The following is a 23,178-nucleotide window of genomic DNA, read 5'->3' as shown; positions in this document are numbered from 1 at the left end:
GATAAATAAACAATAATATTTACTTTTGTGAATATGCACATGAGAAAGTGTGAATATGCACATGAGAAAGTATTCCCTTCCTGTTGAATACAAAAAAAAAAAAAAAATCAAACACTACAAATGCAGTTGGAAACTGAATTACGACCCGTATGACAAAATGTTGGACACAGATTATTTTAATCTGCTTTCAATCAATTGTTTTGGCACATTGTTTGTTGGTGTCTTCCTGTCACTGGCCAGGGCGCAGGGCAGAGGAAGGCGGAGTTGTGTACCGCTTTGGGCAAAGGATCTTGCTGAAGGCCCTGCGGAAGCTACTGTGGCACAGTGGGTACAGGAATGGGTTAATAGCTGAGTTAAGCCACAGGAGCCAGAAGGTGACCTCATACCAGTGATGCTGGATGCATCGCCCTCTGCAGGCAGCACGGATGATCATCAGTAGGGTGTATGGTGCCCAGCAGATGGCAAACACACATACTATGATGGCCAGGGACTTAGCAATTTTCTTATCCCTGGACAGACGGCTAGGCTGAGCAGCCCTGCTGGTTGAGGGATCCAGTTTACCCAAACAAGGGGAGGAGGTCTGAGAGTGGAAGGAGCCTCTTCCAGGCAGTTTTATCCCAATTCCCCAGTTATGGGATAGAGGGATGCCTTCTGTCTGGGCAGAGGCCGGTTCACTTGCCTGAAGCTGATGCTGAAGTTGGGCCTCCCTATGGTGGCGCCTTCTCCTGCGTATACTGAGGTAAATGCTGAGGTTGAAGAAAGCCACCGAGATGAAAGGAGAGAAAAACTCCAACATGGAGGCACTTAGCAGAAAGTACCAAGAGTAATAGAACTCTGCAAAGCACTCATCCTTTGGCACGCGGCTTCTGCCCACCACCAGCTCCCAGAATATGATAGCTGGCCCATACAGGACAAAGGCCAGCACCCAGACTGCAATCATCTTGATTATGGCTTGATGAGTCATGCTCTGTCTGGCTCGATAACTTACCTGCAGGAAAAATAAGCATAAATCAGAAAAATTACTTGCATAAAGCTGCAATTAGTGCCACTGTCTTTGGATATTAAAAAGATAGTTGCAAATGCCTTCTTTTTGTAACCATAACAACAATAATATATGCTGTGTTTAGATTGATTGATAACATAAATATTTTTTTTTGTGTGATCATGGACTAAAATCATTTGTTCACTAGGAAAAAGACTATTTTCTACCATTACTTTTGTACCACCATTGTTGGTATAAAATGTTTTTAAAATAGATGAAGAAGATTTTTGGGAGTTGGGGGGTTGTGGAATTTTACTTTACTAATTCAAATTGGTCAGAGTTATTTGAAATTTTTTGTTTGTAATCTGTAGAAAAAGGAGGGTTATAAACAATAATCTCCAGATGTGACAGATTTGCAGCAAACAGACGCATCAAGTCTTATGTTCACAGTGAAGCACGGTGGGAGATCTGTGATGCTGAAGTCTTTTTTCTCTTCCAAAGACCTTGGAAACTTTGTTAAAGTCTATGGCATCGTAAAAGAAATCTTTAAAAGAAATCTGATGAGCTCTCAGAGAAAAAGAATAATTAAAAAAACATAGCCATATTAACACAGGGAGTTTTCTACACAAAATCAGCTGTTTTTTAAGGCCATCTCACCCTGTAGCCCTAAATCCTCTCAAGAAATGATTTTAGTTGAGCTGAAGAGAAGAGAGCATAAGACAGGACCCAGGCCTCTGAATGGTACAGAAAGATTATGCAAAGAAGAATTGTCAAAAAGTACTCTCTGTAAACTCCAACTGGGTCAAATGTTGCAGGGAAACACTAAATGCCGTCCTATCGACACAGGGAATGTACTACCAATTAACAACAGGGGTGCCGGCAATTATGAAATCAATGATTTTCTACAAATAATTATTTTTTAACAAAAGGACGTATGTTCAATACATTGCAATATGTGCTTTGATTATGCTTATTAATTAATATTAAAATGCATACTTCATGCAGATCATAAACAAAACTTTCATTGAGTCCACATTTCTGTTTTTTTTTATTAATCTGAAGTAATAATCATATCTTGAATGTCATGTTTTCATTAGCTGTAGGCAAGAAAATAATCATAATTAACAACAAAGGCTTAATTAAAAACACCAGTCTGTGCATAATTAATTAATACCTAGGTAAATTGAGTTATTAAAATAAACATTTTATAAAAATTCAAACTTATTGAATATGATTGTATATCTACCTTAAAATGTTTTTTTTGTTGTTACCCCTCCAGGGGGTCTTTTTGTGGGCTCTAGTGTCCCTTATGACAGTAGACTGACAGGAAACGGGGAAGGCATGCGTCAAATGTTGCCAGGTCCGGAATTCGAACCCGCGACGGCCGCGTCGAGGACTCAAGGCCTCCAAACACGGGTCGCACTAACCGCTACGCCACCACGGCACGCCCTTAAAATGTTCTTTAAAAAGTAATTATTTTATTTTCAGTGCAACCTTAAGATAACTGTAGAACAGAGATGTACCAGCATGAATTCTGTAGCATCAAAAAAAAGAAAAGAAAAGTAAGGATAAAAAACATTAGACCTCTAAGCCACTTAGTTCATAAATCATGCAATCACATTGATCATACCACAGAGCTACATTTCACAATAATAATAATAAAAAAAGATTTTAAAAGCCTAATGTTGGTATTTGAGTAACTTCACAACTTAATGAACTATTAAAGGAATTTTAAAAACCTGCTATGCAGCAGCCAACTCTTGACTAATAAACATTGACCATTGGTTATCAACACAAACCATGTCCAACAATCCAACACCATGTAGTGTTTAAAAGTGTGTGAATGAGTATTAAGTCAATGAAGCACCTCTCATGACCACTCGTCTCAATTAATGTCACACCCTGCGTCCCTGTTCGCATCCCTACTCAGCGGACAGCAGACTTTAGAGCCTCTCCAGCTCCTCTGAAAATTTCTCACTGTGCTTCTTTCTAATTAGCTTTAGTGCCGAGAATATTAAACCTGGATCCACTTGTGTTTGTACAAATTAGTTTGTACCTGACTCCAAACCCTGCTGCATGTCAATCATCTGCTGAAACCAAGAATTATAATGCCCAGTGCCTTACAAAAGTATTCATACATCTTGAGGTTTTTCATAATTCCCCCATGACAACCACAAATCCCACTATACTTGAAATGGAATATGGCAAAAGCCTCCATAAAAGGCATTACATTTACATTGCATTTTCTTTGTTTGATTTCACACAAACAACTGTCAAATTGTTGACAATTTGACAATTGTTGACAATTGACAATTAGATTTTGCAAATCTAAATTTGTAAAATTTTGATGCTAATTTGCATCTACAAATTTTGTACAATTTTGTAGATTGTACAAAATCTACAAAATCTCTTGTAGATTTCATTTCAAGGTGTAGGTTTATTGTAAGTTACAAATCCACCACATCTTCATCAAATTATTTACTCAGATCCTTGGTCCTTCTCTTAAAAATTATGCTCTACTTTGCATTGGGCCTTTTGCAAAAAAAAAAATAATAATAATAAAATAAAAATCCCAATAAATTACATCTAACTTTGTGGCTGAAATGTTGGAAAATTTGGAAATATTTAAGCTGTATACATACTTTTGCAATGCTCCAAACCTTAAAAATCAATTAAAGATGTGTCTAATAAGCCTGTCAAATTAATATTAACTCCATTCCACTGACGAAACTAACAACCAAAAGATGGTTTCTCTCTAAAGCTGTGAGATTTTGACAGTTCTCTCTCATGCCAGCTGTGTCATCTGACTCCACCTTTTCTTTTCAAAGACAAACTGTGTCTCTGACTGCTGACAGCCCTTTGTCTCCCAATGTTCAGAGAGAAATGCTTTTAGGAAAATGTTGGTCGGCTGCAGGAGGCCTATGCCTGCAGCGATTGATCTCTCCAGGTTGGAGGGACCATGGTATGGAGGAGGACCTCTATGATCAAAGCTGTCTAATTAAAGAAGAGGCTCACTCTCTCTCTGGTGTTATTTGTATTCATTGCTCTGATGTTAAGTGTTTGCCTCTGAAAGGAGACAGAGCACTCTCTTTGTCTCCTGTGCCAAGCATCATCCCACCTTTTGAGTTATCACAGAGGTAAATAGAATAGTCAGCCAGGTGACGCATGTCCAAGGAGAAGAAGAAGAAGCTACGAGGTGAAAGGCTTAAAATTATATGCAAATTTTATTTTCTATATACATATAGTTAAAATGTGGGTGAAAAAACAAATACGTTAAAAAAAATGAAGTTTTGAAATGAAAAATTTGAGGCCACTTTCAATGATTTGTCATGTTTGTGTTTATTTCTGAAGGCCAATCTTTCCCAAAGTCATAATCTGACTTTTCTATTTTTGTCGTGAGGGAATAGCTATAATTAGTGGTGGCACCAGGCCTGAAAGGGTCAGGAGTTATTAACCTTCACAGATGGACACGTTTGGGAGGATGTGGTTGCCGTGCCCCAACCACTGGCCTTTGAGTCACATCAGCATAATAATTAAAAAAAAACATTAAAGAAGAAATATTCTGATCGAAAGATTTATATTGGGTCTGAACAGGTAAAGTGAACCTCTTTAAGAGGATGGGTTTTTTTTAGATAAGTTGGGACACAAAGTCAGTTCTGGTTTGACTTTCTCCCTGGTTATTTTCTTCCTCATGAGACGCCTGACAGAAAAGCATACATAACCCTATGAAAAGTGTAGGTTCCTGTAATGTAGAAAATAAGACCGCGATAAAAGGATTTCAAAACATTCTTTGCCTTTAAAGTGACAGATATTCTTTATATTTCAACTGAAGAAACAAATTTGTTCAGGTGAAACAGTAAAAAACAAAAATGTTGCTCACCTCTTTCAAGTAATGCTTTGTTAAAGTAAATTTGGATTCACCTTCAGCATTCAGTTTCCACTGTATGTTGGTGTACACGTGAACTGCAACTTTAAAATAAATATAGTTCAAACTTAATTATATTGCTATGCCTCTCCATTAAACATTGAGCCCCTGTTTGGCAAGACTAATGTCTTGCCAAAGTTGTCCAGATGCTTAAAATTGTAATGGTATCTTTTCAGGTGACCCTGGCTAGACCTTTACTGGGCCATTCCAAAAATATGCCTTTTTAAAAATAATTCTATTCAATGACTCGCACATTTTCATAATTTCATCCCTCTTGAACCTGTTTCATCACTTTTCACTGTGCATATATTGCATGGTGAGTGTGGTTTTTGTGGCAAATAAATTGAGGACAAAAGTTTAACTTTTGGTATATCAGAAAATAAAAAAAGTATATCTACAAGGTTTCAGGAGATTTCAGCCAAGCAAGGATGTATTCTTTGAAAGAAAAGACTTTTGTTTTATATCCCTACTCCATATTCCTGCAGCTTCTTCATAGTTGCTGTTGTCATTTTGGCAGCCTCTCTTACCAGTTATCTAGTTTTTCCTTCAGTCTGAAGAAATGTCCAGATTTCTAGTGTCACCTTCTTGTCCCATATTTTTTTTCCAGTTACGAATGATTGTCTTCACAGAGATTTGGTAAATAGATATTGTGCTGTTGTTATTTTCAGCACCCTTCTGCTGACTGGTACCTTTGTACAATTAGATCACCTTGGTTCTTTGGAATCTCTCAATGAGCTATGACTTGAGCTTGAGGTTTTTAATCTCTATGGGGTTTTTTCCTGGCAAAATAAAAGGTAAATAGCAGTACCCCACCTGGAATTCTTTGCTTTACAGCTAAATTGTAAAGAGCATGTATCACATTAATTGTAAAAAGAAAAAGTTTGGAAATGACTTATTGTGGTCTCATTTTTCACAAAAAACCTGGACTGTGTAGACTTTTTAGGTCCACTTTAAATCATCCATGTCGGCTGCCAGATGCTGAAATTCACCTGGCTGACTCTAAGATATTTAGGAACAGCATGTTCCACTCACCGCTCTGGTGACAGAGAGGAAACGGTCATAGCTGATGAGCACAATGCTGAAGACAGATGCCGAGCAGAGCAGATAGTCTGTGACCAGCCACAGCTTGCACAGCCCTCGACCCAGCGTCCACCTGCCTGTCAGGATGTAGGGGATATAAACCGGGATACAGAACGCTCCTACACAAAATTGATGAAGAATAGAACCAAAACATAAGGCCAGACAGTATAATATACTCTCTTTTTTTATTACACTTTGTAACATGTAACATGTTGATATAAATGTATTTATGTCACTTTAGAACAAAATATAAATTTTCAAAATTCATAGAATAAAAATATCCACATAAAATATATAAATAATAGCAGCAGAAGGCTTTTTATTGCTAAAATAACCTCAGGAACTATTAGTGTCTAAATATGTCTATTTTTAATTCCATCCCTCCATCCATCCAGCAGTAGATAATCACTGGATAAAACTGTGGAACACTGGACTGACTTGAGCCATGCAACCAATTGAAAGGATTCCAGAGCTTCATTTGGCAGACTAAGGAAAAGTATACACATGTAGCGTTCATGTAAGAAACCATAAAAGTTTACTATTTTCTTATTACATCGTCTCCATAGGAAGATTAGAAGATTGAACTCACCTACTAGAAAATCTGAGATTGCCAAATTCAGGAAGTAGTAATTGCACTGTCTCCTCAAACTCTTGTCCACCTTAAAAGCCAAAATGACCAGCGCGTTACCCAGAACTATCACCACGACCAAAGTCACCATCATCACCATCAGAATGACAAATATGGGTCCTGAGAACACGAAGCTGCTCTGGATTCGTGTTGAGGGATTGTCAAAATAGTACCCGCTGGAGTTGGAATCAGTGTGTTCCTCCGACATGGTGGAGATGTGAGTCGTTAGAATCCTTCACAGGCAAGTGCCAACAACAATAATAAGCCAGCAACAGGTGCCTGGCGGACGAAAACTGCGATCAACACCCCCATATGTGCTCCGAAAGCTCCGGGCTTCCCGACGAAACTGAGCACAGTGCTCGGAAATATCCACGAGAGAGCGCAAGACGCGCTTCCATAACGCATGCCTGGATACCTGATGAAGTTTACGCACGTTTGGCAGCAATGCCTCTGCACGTTTTGCAGTGACAGGGTGGCATTAAATGGCATCCTTTGCCACTCATGCGGGAATACTGTTGCTTTTCCGCGGAATCAGCACCAGAAATCCAGATCTGTAATTCCCCAAATGCTAGCGTTGCTTTGAAGGATAAATATTATCCTCTTAAACACAAACATAAATATGGCTGTATTAAGGATATATGAATTATATAAAACAGTGTCATTGTCCATTGATATTGGCATTTCAGCGCAGTGAACATCCTAAAGTGCCTAATCTGTTTTATTCAAATGTCAACCTCATGATGTGAATCAACACAGCAGGATATTCCACTGTTTAACAATCCTCAGACATATTTCCCTTGATGAAAATCTTCATATTTGATTCGCAGACACACATTTGTTCTCTCCAGTAGTCACATGGGGTATGAGATGGATGGTTACCACGGCACAGGAAACCCAGTTTTTTATGTTGTTTCAATTGAAACAAATGCTCATAGAACACAGGTTATTAGATACTCAACCTGGGAAGTACTGGCTTATTAGGTAGCTATATAAAAAAAATTGCATGGATAATTTGTTTCAAGTCATCAAAGAATAGAGGTTAATGTATAATAAGAATAAAGTTCCCACGTCAGAAAAGTAATAACACATAACCCTCATTTTTTTATACTGCCTTTTGCAATACAGGTTCTTGTCAATAAATTTGAATATTACAAAAGTTTATTTGAGTAATTCATTTCAAATACGAAACTTCTGTATGTTGTTGAAAGTCTTTACAGGTGAAGTATTTCAGGAGTTTATCTATATCTCAATAAATGTTAATATTACTCAAAAGTCGATTTATTTCAGGAAGTCAATTCAAAAAGTAAAATTCATATGGTTTAATTTCTTACATAAAGGCAGTTTCTCAACAGTCAGTTAAACAGTCCAAAGAGAGGGAAAACTGCAGAATGTTATTGCTAAAGAACCTGGCTGTTCGTGTTGTATGAAAGCATGTATAAAATTAAGGTTGAGTGGAAGGAAAAGGTTCATTAGAAAAATGAGCACCACACAACAGGGACACCCGCTGGCTTGAAAAATTATTCCAATAAATCTCATTTAAGAGCTTTGGGGAGTGGACTGCACCCAGGATATGGGATATAGGCAACAAGTGTCACATTTCTTGTATTAACCTACTGTTGAACAAAAACTTTCAGACATTTTGTTATCTGTTCTCTGTTGCTCAGTGGCTAAAAAAGCACTTTAAAAATTGTGCATTCTAAGGTGAATGATGTTTCAATTATACACGATGCATCAGTAATTTAGGATGTATGTCAACTCTAAAAAAATAATAATAACTTGTATGGTCTCTAACAACTCTTGCTTTGTCTGAACATTACCACACACTGGAATTGTCAACTTTTAAGACAGACAATCACAGACAGTTAACTTATTAGAAAAGTGAAAAGTGGAAACTAAAAAAGTTTATAATTCTGTATAAAGAATCTTTATGAAACTGTTCTTTTTTCAGTTGCTTTTGCACAATTTTACCTGAATGCATCTGTATTTAATATTTGACCCATCAGAAAAATGAAGCAATTTTCACATAAATTGGGTAATTGTGAAATTAAAATTACATTATTGCTTTTTTTCTCTCTGCTAAATTAGATCAGACTTCTTTCACTATACAGAAAGTCGAGCTTGATTTTTTTAAAGTTTCTTCAAAGTTGACTCTTTGACAGCCCAGCATTTTGCCCAAAAAGAACTGTATGACACTATTTATTATGTTACCAGAGCGCACAGTGAAATTTCCTTCATACCATCTTGAATTCACAGGAAGTCCTTTAAGTCCACCAGCAGAGGTCAAAGAAAGCTGCAGGACTCTCTGCAGGAGAACATTTCAAATTACAGTTATTTTCTCACAGTGAGCAATATCTCAGAGTTATTCCTTGCACTGATGTATCTCAAACTAATGGAATCTATGTAACTTATCTGAATTCAGAACCTTTATTTGTTTAAAATTTTGGGAAGCACAGCATATTCAAAAGTATGAAAAAATGTATGTGTGTCACAGGTGACTTTGCTATGCTGTTTGATTCACACTGGGCCTTTTGCCTCACTGAGAACACATAAATAATAAGCTAAACTGATTAATTTAGTCCAGTACCTTCGAAAATATTAATTTAAAGCAAAATCGGTTATTTCAATTCTAAGGTTCTGACTGGCTCTAAAACAGGATAATAAATGTGAAATCTCCAATGTTTCTTTTTAGTTCAAATACATAATTTGTATTTGTTGATGTCATGGAAAACGACTGAGCTGTATTGGTATTAACATTTTACAAAAGCATGATGAAATTAGGACATTTTTTTAGTCATTTTGCTCCCTGTTATGTGCAAAATATAACCTCTTAAAAAAATTGCCACAGAATCTTAAATGTCATAAATAATAGGTAGGTTATTCCAGCCCAACTTCTATGTCAAATCAAAGATCATGCAATTAAGTGGAGCAATTGCACTTTAATAAATTATTTTCTTCCTGGTGAAATCCATCTCCAGTGGAGAATTTCTATTCATCTTTCAATAACAATTTCATTCTAGTGTGAAATAGGATAAAGTAGCACATACATATTAAACAGAATCGGTTTTGGGGGGGAAACAATCAGTTGAACAGGTGCAGCCTCTGGATCTGAAAATCCAAAAGCAGAGACTTATTTAAATGTCGAGGGCACTCAGAAACAAAGCTGTGTCACGGAGGATCCACAAAGGCTCTAGTGCTGCCAATTATACCGAGCCCTGCTGTGGCTCTCTGCCACGCCGCCATTCGAATGTTTGTGTTTGGGTGCTGGCTTGGAGCACAGATGCTATCATACTGTGAGTATGGCTTCCCGTCTACAGTAATCACGGTTAAAATTCACCCATAACCTATCCGGGGCACGTCTTAAGTCGCCAACTGACAAAAGCTTTGAAGTGGTTTCTTTAAAGATCACAATGCATGTTCCAGCAGCTCCTGGTACATGGCGTAAATCCGGCCCTACTGTAAAACAAACATTCAGTATAAATCTACTCTTATAAAAATGTTTATTGCATATAGACTTGGTACAGGGTAGAAAAAAATAAAACAAGATTTCTCACGTTTCTCTATAACTGTATTAACATGAAGTATGTGACAAAGATCAGTGAAACCTATTTTTCAGTTGACTCTGACAGGTTCTGCTTTGAAGTTGAGGCTTGATATGAATAATTCCTTTGAAAATGTATATTAAAAAAACTGGAAACAGTTGTCACAGAAAAATTGGATTTTAGCCTTGCTTTATTCTAACATCACCACTTTTCTTCATCCGATTTTTGCCATACATTTATTGTTGTTTTTTAATGATTTTATTTTCTAAATAAACTACATTGAACAAATAATTTAATATTAAATAAACTCTATTTTGGAATGCTGTAATAATGACACTTTATCACACTGCACAATCTTTTTCCATCTTGACTCAGGAACTTGGCGACAAAAGCTATAAAGTCTAGACGACCAAACCCTCTTAAAGAAGATATTGGCCTTTTGTCTTACAGTTGCCCTTTCACACTATCCTGATCTTTCATCACAATGTCCAAAGTCTTGGTATTTCTTTGAATACAATAAGCCTGGTGAGGATCAGATTGTTATAAAACGCTATGACATTAACGCATCCATCCATTATCTGACTACACTTATCCTTGCAGGGTCGCGAGCGGTCAGTGGACAAGAGGCAGGGTTCACCCTGGATTGGTCACCAGTCCATCACAGAAGTTCTGACATACATTTGGCAATTTTAATGGGTAGTAAAAAGCAACTTTAAGTCCGATACAGATGTTACTATGTCATAGCTTTTAAGATAACCAATATAGTAGACAGTGAAAAATGTTTTACTGATAATGTCAAATTATACATTTTCACAGACTGAAGGGAAAAAAACAGCTAAATGCAAGAGCAAGGATTCACAACCTGGAACATTTGTCTGTCAGAGGAGATAAAAGGATGAGAGAGGAAAAAGAAATGTCAAATTGAAAGTGATTATATTGCTATTTTTGTGCAGTAGGCAAGAGAAGACCAATCCAAAAGATGTTACTGTGAGGTTGAACTGTCAGATGAGTCTCCAGAAGGGATCCAGATGACAATGCTTTGCAAAGTACTGTCCCTTGAACTCTTTCAAATTTATTTTGAAAGAGCATAATTACAAACTTCTGCAGGTTTTCATGGGATTTTAGCAAATGATTATGAAATAGATGGAAAAGGAGACATCCTTTCCAATACTGCAGCCCGAGCTGCAATTAAATAGTTTAGATCTCTGCATACACGTGTTAAAGTGGCTTAGTCCAGACTAAAATCCACTCATAGCGAAGCTTAAAAATTGATGTTCATAGATGCTCTAAGCCCCTCTCACTGAGCTTGCTATTTTGTAAAGAAAAAGTAGCAACACTTTCCATTTCAACTTGTACAAAGATGGCAGACACTCTTACCAGTTATCTAGTTTTTCCTTCAGTCTGAAGAAATGTCCAGATTTCTAGTGTCACCTTCTTGTCCCATATTTTTTTCCAGTTATGAATGATTGTCTTCACAGAGATTTGGTAAATAGATATTGTGCTGTTGTTATTTTCAGTACCCTTCTGCTGACTGGTACCTTTGTACAATTAGATCACCTTGGTTCTTTGGAATCTCTCAATGAGCTATAACTTGAGCTTGAGGTTTTTAATCTCTATGGGGTTTTTTCCTGGCAAAATAAAAGGTAAATAGAAGTCCCCCACCTGGAATTCTTTGGAAAAAGTAGCAACCATTTCCATTTCAACTTGTACAAAGATGGCAGACAGGTACCCCCCAAAAAACAATGTTCTGTCCACGTTTTTCAATAGTGAACACTGTTTCCTGTTCATGGAAGACTTTTTAAACAGAAAAATAATCTGCAAGATGCAAAACGAAATCACAAGGAGGAAAAACAGGCTTTGCGGAATTTTTCAGAAATAGGTTTGGCCAAGTTACAAAAATCATGAACTGACTATCTGGTAGTGAGTGTTTGCTTTGCCAGTCTTTTTATGTGTCAAAAGCGACATGAGTTCATGAGCCGCAGGTGTTTACAGCAGCGAGAGAAATCCAACTCCACCTACACAGCGGAGTTAAATGAGTGAAATAAAGCAAAAAAAAAACCACCTTTTAGGCTTCATGGCATGAAGTTTAAAAAACATTACCATGTCACTCAAAATATCTCCAACATCTGCTGTTTTTACCAAAGGAAGCCTGACTAAACTTAGCTTTCCTCTGTATAATGTGGAGCCATTATATGGAAAAATGGGCACTCATTTAAATAGTGTAAATAAATAAAACCTTGTGAAATAGCTAAGAAAATACAGTATGAACATGTTAAACCTGTGTTTGCTTCAATTTGAATAAAAGAGAGACACCCCTTGGTAGTCCTAGCCTTCACAGCACAACAGAAACGTCACAGTTTACATAATAAAAGTGGATCACTAACCAGTGAGTTGAACTCATTGAACTGCTCAACAACCTGTTTAGCAGAGCTGTTTGTGAGAGGAAGAGCGTTGGCATTTACTTGATGTTGGAGAACTACAGAAGCTCATTGACATGCTGTGGGTGTGCCTCATCGTGACAGTATTTGTTCACTTGTTAAATTTTTCATCTCACCCTCAAAAGCTCCTAGCTGGGTAATTACCCCTACCGATTTGCCCCTCACCCAAATGTGTTTTTTTTTTAATTCATTTTTTTTAATCAAATCAATTAAAGTTTCACCTTGCGCTACATATTCCCACTGCCACAGCAAATTATCCTTGACAAAATATAAATACGTCAACACAGTTTTAGCTGTAAATCTACTTTGAAGCTGTGAGATCTCTTTAGCTTATTGTGATGTAAATATGGTGGCTAAGATTAGATTGTCCAAGTTTCCTCACAAATGTTAAGAGATAATTGTAGATCCTAAAACATCTTACCCATTTTGCATGATTAGATTGGGTTACTACTACAGTTTTCTGAGCTATTCACTTAAAAAAGCGCTGACAAAAACAATGTAACTGCAAGGTTAAATTTGAAGAAATAGAGACAATGCATATGAGAGAACTAAAAGAATGGATTTGTTATGATCCGCAAATGAAGAGAAAACCATTTAATTTGACATGGCAGATGCAATGTTCTGCAGCCCATGTTCCGTTATGTGCTGCAGGCTTCATTTTTATATCTTAGACCTGGTACACCAAATCTACAAAATGAATAAAGAAAGTACTGCCAAAAATTGTATATCCACTTATCCTCAGCAAAATAGGTTTTTAAATCCTTCTTAATCTTATATATTCCTTCAGGAATAAGCATGAGCATAAAATGGAGACAATGGCATTTTTATTCAGGGAAAATATTTCTAATAGTGCAATTAGTATATATTTACATCAAAATATGAATGGTATTTATTTTCAACAATCATCGGAAGAGAGCCGGAGTACATCCTGGATATATTGCCAATTCATTACAAGGCAACAGAGAGACACACTGGACAAGCAATCATGCACTCACCCATACCAAAGGACAGATTAGATACGTGTTTTTGGAGTGACGGAGGAAACCTGAGTACCTGGAGAGAAGCCCTGCATTCATAGAGAGTGGACATGCAAACTCCATGCAGAAAGGCCGTCAGTCTGAGATTTGAACTCAGGACCTTCTTTTCCAAACTGTAGGTATACAGTCATGTTTTTCAATAGTGTGCTTAAGTCTTAATCCTGGTTTGCCTGGAATAAAGAAAAGGTTTGCATACATGTGAAAAGTATCAAAGTCCATAAAAATCTACATATTTTTTTTTCTACATGCCAATAATGAAGAAGAGGTTTTTCATATGGGGGGATAGTAAGAGTAATTTAAGATGTTTTGGTATCTGATGAGGACGCCCCATAGCCACCTCCCTTTGGCATGTCTCACTGGGAGGACACTTTGGGGAAGACCTAGATCTTGCTGGAGAGAATATGTATTTTCAGTCTGACTTGGGAACGCTTTGGGATCCCCTAGGGAGAGCTGGAAGATTTTGGTGGGGAAATTTTTAATAAAGTAAGAGAAACAGGCAAAACCTATGGCTGAAAATATAAGAAACGTTCCTGATAAATAAAATTATAAATACACAGAACAGCACTGATGCTTTGAATAAGCACAAACATGTGCATCTTCAGCTCATTACAGCGAAAGTAATCAACTTGCTTAACTCGTTACCATCAAAGATGTGAGAGTATACACAATTTTGCCAAACACTCCAGTAATTATTGTCACAACTATTTTATCAGTCAGAATCTATTTTTGTCAGATCAATTTATTGCTGCTCCTGCACTGCCATGAAACGTCAGTTTAAATGCTGCTCATGTTTGCAACTGACTGTGATCTAATGTGGTTCTCTGACTGATCAAATATTATCCCTTCTCCTTGTCGAGCAGTTAATATCAGGCATTTGTCCCGGTTAGATTAAGATGCAGAATAGCTAAAATAGCAGCTAAATTAAACAAAAATTTGCAGCATAAATTGTTTCCCTAATGTGTTTTTTTACAATTATTTTTTCTTTTGTCTTGACAAGACATCAGCTTCTAACAATTTCAGGATATGTTTAGTAGGTCTGGTGAATTTTAATCTGAATAAGCTTTCTATGCAGCATTTGATGTCATAGGTGAAATGGTGGGGTTCTTGGTGAAAAGCAAAGACAACACCATAGCCTACAGGAATCCTAAGTAGACATGATTTTCACATAAATGCCACTCTGGGTGAGACCCTCTTTCTCCACCAAATGTACAATTCACAAGATGAGCCAAGATTAACTTTTTATTGCTGTTTTCACAAACAGATCTCATAAAGCCTTCTGTGTTTCAAATAATATGTTCAGTCCAAGTTTGACAAATATGCTGATGAAACTGCATAAATAGACACATAACCATTTTTCCCTCATTGTTTAATATTGTAATATTTTTTTACATTTTCTCAATACCAAAATAACAAGGAAGACCTTCTTGTGCAGAGTTCTTGAAGAAGATAGTTACACAGAAAAAATTTTGACCTCTCACAGCAGTTTATGAACTGATCAAATGCACACAAGGGGTGAAAAACCATCTTGAAAGCTGAATTCTTGTTTGTTCAGACCTTGGGTGAGATCAAGGCAAAGTGTGATGCAAAGTACCGAGGGAGAAGTCTTAAAAAGAAAGAAGGAGGAAAAGAAGGCAAACCAATCATCCAAATGAGACGAGGGATGTAAACAGCATCTGCAGAAAACTCAAAACATAACTACGTATACCAAAAGATAATGAGTGACAGTAAGCACTGTCCATGTCAACCCGTTCTAATTTACAACTGTAGGTCTGTTTGAGCCTTACATGGTGGGAGATGAAGTGAAAAAAAACAGAACCATTTGTGCTGATGTTGTGAGTGACCAATCATCAAAAGTGTCCCTCTTGGCATATCATGAATTTATCTCAATGAAGAGACACTGGGAAAATAGTCTGACCCCGGCTCAAATTTTGTGGCTGTACTTAAAGAACTGTATGCAATTTTAAGAAATCTGAGTTTCAAAATAAAGTTAAAAAAAAAAAACTGGACTGAGTGATAATACAAGATCCATCCAGGAGACTCTCCCCAGACAAAAATATGGCTTCCTCTCAGATCTGGTCTGTAGCAGTGGGGGAAGTTCGGCTGGCGTGGATCAGAACCAGTAGCAAAACACAGGGAACCTTCTACACATTTTATTGAAATCACAATATGCAATAGATATCTTGTAACCTTTTCTTAACTGCTTTTGTTGCTCTTTAACACAATTGCACCCTGGGTGGTGAGCCACATGTCTCATATCAAAAACCACTGCTGACCACAATAAACGTGGGACGTTGTTCACTAAAGAAAACAAACATACGCATTGTTAAAAGAAGATCTATATAGAGCAAATTGCTTCACCAGAGAAAAAAATTGAAAAAATAAAAAAAATCATCTTCACTTTACTCAGAAACACTCAATGAGAAGCGACTACACACTGTTCATTTTCTCCTACCTTTTTCCAATTCAGTGTAGTTCTGTGTCTGTCCCTAAAATGGCCCTGCTGGGAATTCTATCTCCTGATTCCCTTTGAAGCAGTGGCCTCTCATTGCCTCCATTATCTTGTAATTTGTGGGGAATTATGCTTTGGAGCACACGCAGTCCACCCCTTGCTTAAAAACTGTGACAGCTTACGATAATTGCCATGCTAATTAGTAGAGACTAGCCCAGTGTGCCTCCATCCCTCACAAGACCTGATTTGATGAATACGCTTTGATTCATGTCTCAAGTAATGTTTCCATTACTATATATATATATATTGAGTAAATACAAAGATATAGAATGTATGTCCCTTTTCGTGATTCTTAGTGTCAAAATCTTCTGAATGTTCTTTTACATAAATTGATTATGCAGTCATAATGAGTTCAGGCACAGGAAGCTGGGTTGTTTTATATCTCCATCAGTTGTCTCACGTTGCTTTACAAACTGAAATAATAAAACATCCTGACTTGAAGAGTAAATCCATCACTGACTAATGCTGTTGTGTCAATTTAGACACAAATGGAGGCCTTTCACAGGCACTGCTTGTGAATTTAATTCAGACTCAGAATCTACTCCATTAAATGTTTATCTTTTGTCTGCCTCCTGCAGCTCCATTGTGTATTAGCATTCCCCACTGACTGTACTCTGGTCAGTGCAGGCCTGAGAGATATACCTCATCTTTTTACAGGTGACTATGTAACTTATCTTTGAAGCTGCCTCTCATTACTGCGTGCCCTCTCATCACCTTTCCCTCACAAATATGCCCATCCCTCCTGAGACCTAAATGCTAGAAGCAAGCCCTTCAAAGCCACACACAGACACTGACCTTCATATCCTAAAATAATGTTTGTTGCCACACTCTATGCATATAGAGCCCAGAATGTCTGAAATGGCATTTAAAACAAAAACAGACTACTTTTACAAAATGATGATAAAACTCTTGACTGGCATGCTTGATTCACAGTTGTTTTTCCTTTTAATTTAATGATACCATCAATCTGGCAGAATTATCGGAACAGGTTCTGCAAACGTGAATTGCTCCAGCAAATGCTCCCAACTAGGGTGTGGAGAAATGTAATTTCATGGAGTTAAATTTGATTTGTTTTACAGAACAGAGAAAACGTTGAATTCATGCAAGCCCAAGTGTGAAACAACATGGTTTTCTGAAAAGATGTGCAGATAAACCTTACAATTAATTAATGTTTCATAATATTTGCTAAATTTAACCCTGAAAAGTACTCAAAAATATAACATCAATGTTAAAAAAAATCTATTATTTTAACATGAGTTTATTTATCCAGCAGGACAAAAAGCCCATATTTAAAAAATATTGCTTTCACAAAATCATGGCACAGTTAATGTAACTAATTCAAATAAATGTAACAGAGACATTTTCTTTTATTCTTTTTTGCTACTGGTCATGGATCTCCCAATTCCTGTAATCCGTCCCAAAATAAAATTTTGAAGCACAAAGCAATTACAGCAACAAAGCATTTTTATATAACTAGTATTATTGTTGAAGAAAACCTTCTGAATTCAGTCTGTCAATTATTCCAAGAGTGAACAAACTCAAACTAACACTAATCAGACTGTTATTAGTTTAATCATAAATAATTACACTTCATTTGTCTGTGGTTCACAATAGATAGACACATTTTTCAAACACAATATTGTTATTTGTATTGCACTTAGAAAAAGTAAGTAGTACAAGAATTAAGTCAAAATTTAATCCAAATCGAAAAATATTTTATTGATCCCAAAGGGAAATTAGATAAAATAATCCATCCATCCATTTTCTGTACACCCTTGTCCCTAGTGGGGTCAGGAGGGGTGCTGGTGCCTATCTCCAGTGAACATAATTAGACAAAATAATACAACAAAAATTTCAGAATATTATGAGAATAATGTCGTACAATACTAATTAGTACTAATACGAGATGAAAGTCGTACAAGAATAAAGTCCATATATCATTGCGTTTATTTTCAAATCAAGGTTCTCATTAAAACAACATTGATAAGTTTTTTTTAATAACAACTTTATTAAATGCCTGAGTATTTGGATGTAATTACTAGTTACATTGTAGTTTTCCTACTCAGATATTCATATATATTTAATGATTTAGTGACTAACTCAACAAAATAAATTATCTCATATGTACGGAAATTAATTAATGTATAGTAAGTTTTTTTATTTGTTGTAATGATTAAAAGAACATCAAATTTTTTACACAGTGATATATATGGAGAGTGATTTTTATTATTAGTCTATGCATAGGAGTTGAAGAAAAACAAATGTAGGAAAAACAAGGAGAATAGAATCTGAAGTGCCAATATTGGAATGTCAAAAACTGTGTAAACAAACCAAATATAGTACATGCACAATACCACTACACACACAAATGTATCCTTATTTTTTTCTCCTTTCTCTCTGCCTTTGTTTGCCTCTATGTCTGTATAAGTAAAACACAAATACATACATATTATGTATAAAAAAGAAATGCTGATGAGATGCAGGGGCTGACATGAGAGGGTTGTAATATAACAGTGTATTGTTGCTCTCTTTCAAACAAACAAAAGTAGTACATGTATTTTTTTAGGGAGAGTTTTTAAGTTTTGCAAATTTATTGCAATGATGCAATTGTCTTTGTGGATTTCAAATGAGGATATGTCGCCATTTTCAACATTTTCAGCAGCATTTTCAGTTACCCAAAATCTATGAATAAACCTAGATTTCATGAGAGAAAACATAATTTTAGGCATCCTTGGTCTATTTATCTCCTATTTTGATCATGAATATAATTTCTCTGTCTGTGATTTTCAGCACCAGTGGAAAATAGCCCACTGATTGCCAGGCTCATTATCATTGTAATAGTTGCGGTTAGGCTATGAAAATCAGTCATTTTTCAAATAGAAAAGAAAAGTCGAAGAGGTAAAGATGAGGAGCAGACTGAAGAGGTGGTGGAGGAGCTCCTGTATCTGTGGCAGAAAATGATTCTGAATGTGGCATGCTGCTTTTTGAAGGAGCCCAGGTAGTGCTCCTTTAGTCGTCCAGTAAGTCAGGGATATATCACAGAAACTAGTTTGCATAACTAAAAGATAAAACTCAAATTTTTTGAGAATATTAAATACATTTTAACATTGTTTACAGAGTCCTGGAACAAATTATGACAGACACCTGCATGATTATGACTTATTTTAAAAAGATGTGAAATTTTAAGTTGTTTAAATTATTAATAAAATTTAAGAAAAACGTTAATCAGGTCTTAATCGTGCAAGCATGGTATTCATATAGCCTAATTTCAATATACTTAAAAGGATTTAAAGAATTCTTAAGATTTTTTTCACCGGATCTATCCTGAATTCTGCTATTTCTAATACAAAAGCGGACTACTCCACAGGCAAAAAGAGAATGCATAGCTTAAACTTATGGGGGTGGTGTGCAAGATTTGTTCTCAAAGAAAAAACAAGTTGAAGTTTAACAGAAAGAGTATTTTACATGTGAAATAATGTTCTGTGGACCAAATAAAACTGAATTCTTTGAACACCAGGAGAGAGGACATATTTGGTATTAAGGAAATGCTGCATGACACAAGGAGCTGCAAATGTCATGGCCTGGGGAATGTATTTTGTGTGCGTTTACCTTTAGCAAAATCATTTCTTTCCCAGACATAAAGAAAAAAGAACTGAATATTTAATGGGATGTCCTAATTTTTCCCCAACTATATGAAATTGAATATATTGTATCAACTTAGTCCAAGCCACTACAGAACTTTTAAAATAACACTCACTTCTAAGACTTTGGTGTTTCGAAATCAAACCAATATATAACGAGAAATGATTTGCATGCAAGTTTACAAACCAACTAAGGTTGTTGCAAAGTGAGACTACAATTGTCAGGTACAGAGAGTAACAATAAAGTAATAACTGATGTGTGACCTAACCACAATAAGGTATTATCAAAATGCATCGTATTGTGAAAGAGGTTTTGAACAAGAATAGAAGAACTCTTAGCTGAAGGCCAAACCCCTTTTCAAAAAAATATATTGTGGAAAAAGAACTGTTCTGTGGATGTGGAGATTCATAGAGATGACAGAGTTCTCTCTTTTAGACAATGAAAATATCAGTGGCTGAAAGCCAAAGAAGCTTTGAAAAATGAGTATCCAATGGCAGCAGCAATGTAGAGCTGGTGTGCAAATTTGGACCAGGGTGTAAGCACCAATTACTGACACTGATATCTAGGGGGCTTCGGGTTCCTACTCACTTTGTCCATCGGTGTGAAGATGGAAACTGATGCAAGTATAGCCTTAGTGCTGAGAGCGGAAAATAATACTTTGGGGAGCTCTGTCAGAAAAGAAACAGTCATCCAGGAAGACATAATGAATGAGGTTTGAGGTTTCAGTGGCAGAAAGGAACTTCTGCACCAAAGGAGTCGAAAGATATAATGACAAAACAATTTTTTAGGAAGAGTCATCAGAAAAAGCAGAGGAGGGTAATGGTTCAGCTCACCTTTGGATAACAAGAGAAACTGGCTGGACACATAACAAATTATGTTAGTAGATTGCACAACTGGTGCAAACTGATCCAGAACACACTCGGTTCTCTATGGAGAGCTTGGTCAATTATATCCTCAACATTGTGGTTGAGCTTACAGTGGTACAAGATGATGGTTTGGCTGTTCCATGTCAGAAGAGAAAAAAAGAGAGAGGGACTGATCTGAGAAAGAAAGTTTTGTTGCAGTTACATTTGGGGAAATCAATCACAGAAGAGATTAACATGGCAGTTTCTTTAAGCAAGCAGGGTTTTCTTTTTAACACATGCATGGTTTTACTGAAACTGGGCACAAATTGAATGAAGATAGAGGCAATTTGACCATGCAATAGAAGATGTAGTGAAGAACGGGATATCAGAATAATTTAACTTTACAGTTTTTTTCTTTTAAATAACAGGCTATAGGTGAAGATTAATCATTGTACACCAATGGAACAAAATAACCTGAATGAGATGGAGAGTTGAACTAAGATAAGTATCTAGAGAACGTCAATACTGTAGAAACAGACTGTGGATTCTGGGCTGCCTGAGATTATGGACACAATAAGCGGTGATGATTGAACTCACTGGTCTGGCCTTCATACCAACCTGATTCCACCTGCCTTAATTCCACTTTCCCTCTCAGTGAGCTTGGGCTCACTGGCCTGGAGAACAGGACAGTGAGTTAATGCGGTAAGACCAGAAATGGATGGCAAGGGGTACTCCAATCATGGAGGCAAGTGAAACTAATGCAATGTTGATATCGACCACAATCAGGATAACATTTACAAGACAAATGGAAATCTAAACAGATTTCACAGAAAAAAAAACAAAAAAAGCCCACAGACACAAAAGTTGAGTCCTAAACCGTAGAGCAGGTTGAGTTACCAACATATCATTGACTAATGTTTTTATGCAAGAAAGCTTGATGAGGATAATTGGTCTCAGGTGAGTCTGATGCTCAGCAGGAGCAGCTCCACCCTCACAGCAAGGAAGCACAACGGGAACGGAAGAGAACAAGGAGACAAGACACAAACAAAACATAACCACTTGAGCATCATGACAATGTTTCATTATCAATTAAATAAATTTTAAAAATAGGGATCAACTGATATTCATCACACTGTTGCATATCTCATTTACAGCCATGTTCAATTAGTTTGAATATTATTGAAAAGTTTGTTTATTCCAGTAACCAATTCATTTTGAGAAACACAACATATAGCATATTTACACATAAATTGATGTTTTCAAGCCATTATTTCAGTAAATTATGATTATTTTCCAATTACTGCTAATGAAAACACAACATTTAAGACTTTAATACTACATTCGAGCAATTAAAAAAAAGCTTAATACAGAAATGTGTGCTTTATGAAAGTTTAATACCTGATTAGAATTTATTTCAATAGGGACTTTTAATTTGAGAAACACATATTCTAAATTTTAATTATGACTGTAAAATGATATAAAGCCGTATTTTTAAACAGACAATGGAAGAGAATGTAACTACCTTTTCAGTATATTTCTTTCTAAGAATCTGTTACTGTTACTGATCTGTTAACCCTCTTTTTCAAAATATGCTGTGTCCAAAGTGGAACATTTAAATTGTAATCTCTCTATATATAAATGGTGGTTTAAGTACTACCAAAAAAGTTATTTTAAAAGTAGAAATCTACATCTTGACACACTGTAAGACCAAAACAAATCAAAGACAAGACACCAAAAAGGGAGCTTGTTGGTTGTAACTCACATATTGATGTTTATTATTTTTCTTAGACTGATTTTAAGAATAGGCAGCTGGTCTAATCTTTATTTGTGTCCAGTTTTTTCCATTATTTGTGACCTTCTGTTTTATGATTAGCAGACACATTTCAATATGGAGACATCAACTAGACCTCATTAAAATGTCACTCAGCATTAAATTTATATTTCTCCAGAATACGTATTGACGAAAAAAGGAGCAGAAAATATTTTGGTTTTAGTGTTTTTAAAAAATGTTTTCATAAATCTATAACAAGGTTTTAGATATGTTTAGTGCAGAATGATTATTTCAGTTCTAATCACAAGGGGTCCAGATTAAGAGTGAAGAAGCCCTTTAGGCTTATACAAATTAAGAGTCTTAAATTTCAAGAAATTTAACCCTCCTGTGGTGCATGGCAATTTTGCTAACAGTGCTCAAACATATGCTAATAATCAGAATTAAAGTGATGACAGACAGCTGTCCGTTTTGTTTCTGTTTTGTAAACATGTTTTGTTTCCCCAAATGTTTGTGCTTTACACTGGAAGTTTTGTTTAACATAAGTTTCCCCATGTCACGGTTTCTCTCTATTTTCAAACAATATTTGAAAAAGGAAAAAAAATGTAAATGGTAATCAATTATGTTTTATCTTTTACATAAGTATTGACAGTACATACATAATTACAAATCATTTTTTTATTTTTCTAAAATCTTCTTAAATTTAATTCTACAAGAATTTAAAAGAGCTAAATTAATAGGCCAAAATAAGCTTAAAAAGTAAGAGTCAAAATTATATGATGCTG

At 36.0% G+C, this 23,178-nt stretch overlaps 1 protein-coding gene across 1 annotated transcript; it reads right to left on the bottom strand.

Moving 5' to 3' along the window:
* Nucleotides 1–229: 229 nt before the first annotated feature.
* Nucleotides 230–6,940, bottom strand: hrh3 (histamine receptor H3). The gene is made up of 3 exons (XM_005796099.2): nt 6,577–6,940; nt 5,940–6,106; nt 230–988 (listed from the first exon to the last, which is right to left on the bottom strand). Exons 1-3 carry the CDS (start codon nt 6,821–6,823, stop codon nt 230–232), a joined length of 1,173 nt encoding a protein of 390 aa, XP_005796156.1. The 5' UTR covers nt 6,824–6,940.
* Nucleotides 6,941–23,178: the final 16,238 nt, after the last annotated feature.

Source organism: Xiphophorus maculatus, chromosome 6 (genome assembly GCF_002775205.1).
Source record: "Xiphophorus maculatus strain JP 163 A chromosome 6, X_maculatus-5.0-male, whole genome shotgun sequence".
NCBI lineage: Eukaryota > Metazoa > Chordata > Actinopteri > Cyprinodontiformes > Poeciliidae > Xiphophorus > Xiphophorus maculatus.
This window is presented reverse-complemented; position numbering and strand designations above follow the sequence as displayed.